The 6,142-nt window shown below is 35.1% G+C and overlaps 1 protein-coding gene across 6 annotated transcripts in view; it reads left to right on the top strand.

Moving 5' to 3' along the window:
* The window catches only part of USP40 (ubiquitin specific peptidase 40), a 73,811-nt gene that overhangs the window by 23,820 nt on the left and 43,849 nt on the right, over window positions 1-6,142 (top strand). For all 6 annotated transcript variants that reach the window (XM_006760451.2, XM_006760450.2, XM_006760449.2 and 3 more), the window contains one exon: window positions 3,273-3,573. In XM_006760451.2, coding sequence (XP_006760514.1) covers window positions 3,273-3,573 — 301 coding nt within the window. The remainder of the gene's footprint in view (window positions 1-3,272; window positions 3,574-6,142) is intronic.

The following is a 6,142-nucleotide window of genomic DNA, read 5'->3' as shown; positions in this document are numbered from 1 at the left end:
ACCACACCAAGACACATCATAATTAAAATGCCAAGGGCAAAAGACAAAGAGAGAATCTTAAAAGCAGCAAGAGAAAAACAGTTACCAACAAGCAAGCACCCATACAACTGTCAGCTGATTTCTCAATGGAAACTATGCAGGCCAGAAGGGAGTGGCAAGAAATATTCAAAGTGATGAATAGCAAGAACCTACAACCAAGATTACTTTACCCAGCAAAGCTATCATTCAGAATAGAAGGTCAGATAAAGAGCTTCACAGATAAGAAAAAGCTAAAGGAATTCATCACCACCAAGCCAGTATTATAGGAAATGCTGAAAGGTATCCTTTAGGAAGAGGAAGAAGAAGAAAAAGGTAAAGATACAAATTATGAACAACAAATACGCATCTATCAACAAGTGAATCTAAAAATCAAGTGAGTAAATAATCTGATGAACAGAATAAACGTGTATATAATAGAATCAGGGGCATAGAAAGGGAGTAGACCGACAATTCTCAGGGTGGAAAGGGTGTGGGGGTGTGGGAAGAGACTGGACAAAAATCATACACCTATGGATGAGGACCGGGGAGGGGCTGTAAGGGCAGAGGGTGGGGTGGGAACAGGGTGGAGGGGAGTTATGGGGGGAAAAAAGAGGAACAACTGTAATAATCTGAACAATAAAGACTTAATTTAAAAAAAATAAAAAAGAAAGGTAAGACATTTCCAAATAAAACATTTCAAAATTAAAAAAAAAATACAATGTGATATAAATGTCACCACTGCAGTTATCATAATACTTGTTTTCATTAAAGTTTGTTGATAAAACTTTTGTGAAGTCTATATTCTTGATCAGTGCTTCGGAAAAGTGAGTGATACTAATTGGGGATGGATGGAGTTAATACTATGAGAACCCAGTAAGTTGGGTCTACATATCTGGCACTTAGTTACTTCCTTTACATAACACAATATACAGTATAATACTCTATATAGGTACTGAGAAAGCTGAATGAATGTATAGACTCCCTAGACATCCATCAAGTGCAGTAGGCTAAAGCCCATCTTCATTTCTGGGTTTTATTCATAAAGTAAATTGAGGTTTCTGGTGTTGGGGAATTCACCTTCCTTGAAGAACTAAGTGATAAGTTCTTATGGAAAGTAGGCTCCACTTGCAGTCTCATCAGAGTTTAGAACAAGGGTTTTTTGTGGTTCAACACATGCTTTTAAAGCTATCAATTACCTTCTAATCACTAATTTAGCTGTAGCTAAATTTGATGTTTTCATTATAATTTAGTTCAAAATATTTTGTAATTTCCTTTTGATTCTTTCCTTGATGCATGAGTATTTTGGAAGTGTGTTGCTTAATTTCCAAATATTTGGGGGATGTCTGAGTTATCTTTGTTATATCTAGAAATTTATTTCTAATTAATTCCCCTTTGCTTTGAGGACATGCTATGATTTTAGGTCTTTTAAATTTATTGAGACTTTGCTTGAACTCTCCTCTGCCATGCACTGATACAAACCAAGAAGTGGTTTATTAATGTAAAACATCTAGTTTGTGTCTGTTATTTGAAGGATTATGATTCCTCTATTTTGTGCCTGCTTTTGGTTACTCTGCAAACATAAGTTTTCATTATTTTATCTAGAGTTTATTATTTTTATTAGGAGCGTTCAGTAAAAGTTCTCTGCTGCTACTGGGAGCTGACTTCAGTGAAGTTTGAATCTTAAAAGAGTTAATCTCGCCGAAACCGGTTTGGCTCAGTGGATAGAGCATCGGCCTGCGGACTGAAAGGTCCCAGGTTCGATTCCGTTCAAGGGCATGTACCTGGGTTGCGGGCACATCCTCAGTGGGAGATGTGCAGGCAGCAGCTGATCGATGTCTCTCTCTCATCGATGTTTCTAAACTCTCTATCTCTCTCCCTTCCTCTCTGTAAAAAATCAGAATATATTTAAAAAAAAAGAGTTAATCGCAACTATCAAGCAAAGAAAAAATTAACTTTTTAAAAGTTCATTACTCAGAAGTTTCAAATGTTTGATATTTTATTGTACCTAAAGTTAGCTACAAACCTATTTTATCAACAGTTACATGCAGTGTTAACAATATTTTGTCATATACCATATGCCCTTCTATTTGTAATAAAATAATACTTCAGATTTGAGAGTTGGCATTACCATAGATTATTTCTTTGCAAGAGAAGCTTTTCACCTTTCCATAATGATTGATGAGCTCAGTGAATGTTACATATACCTGCCAAGCGATTTCTTAAATAAGTTAACTTTGTACTGAGAGAAAAGGAGATGCAAAGCAGCACAGAGATTAGGGAATGAGAGGAGTACAGGAGGAAGCAGTGGGATAGGCAGTGGAGAGAGAACAGTGTTCTTTCTTCCTAATCCTTTAGCTAGAACAGTGGTTCTCAACCTGTGGGTCGCGACCCCTTTGGGGGTCAAACGACCCTTTCACAGGGGTTGCCTAAGACCATCGGAAAACACATAATTACATATTGTTTTTGTGATTGATCACTGTGCTTTAATTATGTTCAATTTGTAACAATGAAAATACATCCTGCATATCAGATATTTACATTACGATTCATAACAGCAAAATTACAGTTATGAAGTAGCAACGAAAATCATTTTATGATTGGGGTCACCACAACATGACGAGCTGTATTAAAGGGTCGCGGCATTAGGAAGGTTGAGAACCACTGAGCTTGAAGAACCTGAGAAATGGTCTTTGGGATTATGACAAGCCTTTTTATGTTTTGATTTCCTGAGCTAGCCTAGCCTGTCAGCTTCCTGGACAGAAAACATTCAATTTAGTTAATGTGAAACAATAATTTAGGCTTACAATTTCTAATTTATCCCAGCAGAATTAGTCTGAGTCACTAGTCTTGAAATTATCTTCTCTGAGGCTTCACCATGTGATTGCCTTTGTTTTGTGCTTTGTTTCCGTTGCTTTAAATACTTCAAAACTGCTTGTTCTTCCTAATCTGTTTCCATAAAGTACGTTTTAAAACAGCATTATTGAGGTATAATGAAAATATTTTTTAGATTGTGGCATGACAGCTTTCTTGATACAACTATTAGATTAACAGAGAGAACTTTGATTTTTATTAAATGTTTTTATTATTGCTGAAATGGCTATTTTTTCCCTCGTAGCTGGTCAGGCCAAAAATAAAAGGGAAGTTAAAATATCTGATATCAGAAAAGAAGATGAAGGTTTTTTTAAAAAATCACTTCCAATCTTAAAAATTTTTTTTGTTAACCTAGTATTTTTTTTTTGTTTGTTTCTGTCTAGTTCTTACAGCTTCATTCTCAGATCTTTCTACTCAGTTCAGATCAAAGTAAAGTCAGTCTATTGAAGAACTCTTCTCTGCAGGCTGAGTCTGATTTGCAAAGGAAGGATCAACAAATTTTCAAGACACTTACTTCAGAATCCCCAGGATTAAATGATAGAACCTCCTGTTCCCACTGGTTTGATATAAATGATTCCAAGGTCCAACCCATTGAGGAAAAGGATATTAAACAGCAATTTCAGGGCAAAGAGAGCGCCTATATGTTGTTTTACCGGAAATCCCAGTTGCAGAGACCACCTGAAGGTATGGAAAGAAAAATGTTCCTGTTTGTTTAAGTTGAGTTTAAAAAGATAAATATTAAATTCTATTTGTATTGTTACCCTTTTAAAAGGTTTACTCTTGAAACACTTAAAAATATTTTTAAGCTAATAGTAAGAAATATATGTTGCTGAAAGAAATCCAACCATCTGTCACATTTTAAGAACCTATATTTCTAGTTATTTTTTTCTCTAATATGAGGCCATAGTCAGATTTTCAGAATTGTATTTTCTTGGATCACATACTGTGAGCAGATTTGAGTGTTGTTGCCCTGTCCTCAGGTGTGACTCTATCATCTGCCCATGTGTTGCCTTTTAGTTGTTAGTGGCTTTGGTTGCATTTTCATATATTCCCTTGTATTTTCCTTTCTTGTGTCTTTCCATCAAGGTAATATTTTCTGAGCAATTAAAGTATCTTTGATGTACTCGTTGTTGAACCTTCTAAGAGAGTTTGAACCAAGAGGTTAAACATTGAGACACACAATGATATTTTTTTTAATTTAAGGCACTAACATATTAAATCAGTGTGTAAGATTTGATTACTTCCTAAGATCTACTCAAAAGTAAAACATCCTAACTAGAAAGCTCTTTAGATTAAAGATATGATTAGAGATGAGGATACTGTTGTTAGAAAATGAGAAAGGTGATCATTTTTTATAAAGAATAAGAACAAAGAATAAATAATTTGCATGTCAGTGAAAAGAAATTAACTTTCTGGATCTGAAACAATTACATAACTATTCTATTGGCCAGAAAGGGCTTTGTACTTTTCTAAGGGGAAAAAAGATATAATAATGATTCTCATAAATATATTGTGGAGCAGAAGTCACAGTTATAAAAACATATTAACAGAAAAAGACTATCTTCAGATGGAGTGTTGTCTTTTTCACTGAAATGAAGTTTAGTACATAATTGAAATATGTACTAAATGACAGTTTTCTAATTAGCTTGGGAATTGAATAAAGGTCCAGCCAAAATTTTGATGGACTTTTCTGGGCAATGAAGAATGGAACTTGACAAAGTGCTTCTGAAATTTACGTAGAGATAAATCAATGAAAATTGAAGAATGGACTATTGAAGGAAAATTTGCTCTCAGTAAAAACATAAAGCTATGATTATAGTAATCACTTGAATTAAATTATAATTCTTTTAATGTTTATGCAAAAAAGGAACTTAAGGTGTATAAATAGAAATATATTTCTAATCTTAAGGTAAAGACCTTTTTAAGCTTAAAAGCAAAGAAAGGAAAAAATTTAAGGAAAAGTGATATAAACCTTCAACAATATTAAGCTATGGAAAATAGAGGAAATACATTTGTCACATATTTTGCTATCTGTAGAGTGCTTTTATATATATTCCATTGTCCTTAGTAGTAAATTGGGAAAAGTATATTTATAAGTAAGCAATATGCAAAATAAAGAAGTAGAAACAACCAATAAACTGCAAATAAAAAAATTACAAAAACAAGAAAGCCCACTGCATGGGAGAACATATTTGCCAATGTTATCTCCGATAAGGGTTTAATCTCCAAAATTTATAGGGAACTCATACAACTTAACAAAAGGAAGATAAACAATCCAATCAAAAAATGAGCAAAGGACTTAGACACTTTCTGAAAGAGAACATACAGAAGGCCAAGAGACATATAAAAACATGCTCAAAGTCACTAATCATCTGAGAGATGCAAATAAAAGCGACATTGAGGTACCATCTCACACCTGTCAGAGTGGCTACCATCAACAAATCAACAAAGGACAAGTGCTGGCGAGGATGCAGAGAAGAAGGAACACTCGTGCACTGCTAGTGGGAATGCAGACTGGTGCAGCCACTGTCGAAGACAGTATTGAGTTTCCTCAAAATATTAAAAAAGAATTCCCGGTCGACCCAGTAATCCTACTTCTGGGAATATATCCAAGAAATCAGAAACACCAATCAGAAAGGATATATGCACCTCTGTGTTCATAGTAGTACAATTTACAATAGCTAAGATTTGGAAACAGCCTAAGTGCCCATCAGCAATGGGGGAAAAAGGAGGCATATGTAATACTTTATACAATAAAAAAAAGAAATTAATAAAAAGAAAGAAAATTTTTAAAAAATCAACCTAACTCATAATAAAAAATGTGAATCAAAACAGCATTGAGTCCTGACTGGTTTTTTGTTTTGTTTTTTTAATATATTTTATTGATTTTTTACAGAGAGGAAGGGAGAGAGAGAGTTAGAAACATCGATGAGAGAAAAACATCGATCAGCTGCCTCCTGCACATCTCCCACTGGGGATGTGCCCGCAACCCAGGCACACGCCCTTGACTGGAATCGAACCCGGGACCCCTCAGTCCGCAGGCCAACGCTCCATCCACTGAGCCAAACCGGCTTCGGCCCTGGCTGGGTTTTGCTCAATGGTTAGAGCATCAGCCTGGGAACCAAAGGTAGGGGTGTGCAGTGGAGGCAACCAATCAATGTGTCTCTCATAGATGTTTCACTCCCCCATTCCCTCTCCATTGATTTCTAGAGAGAAATCAATGGAAAAAATATCCTCAGGTGAGTTAAAAAAC

The sequence above is a fragment of the Myotis davidii genome, unplaced genomic scaffold (genome assembly GCF_000327345.1).
Source record: "Myotis davidii unplaced genomic scaffold, ASM32734v1 scaffold370, whole genome shotgun sequence".
Lineage (NCBI taxonomy): Eukaryota > Metazoa > Chordata > Mammalia > Chiroptera > Vespertilionidae > Myotis > Myotis davidii.
Note: the sequence above shows the minus strand (reverse complement) of the source record. Positions and strands in the feature narration are given on the sequence as shown.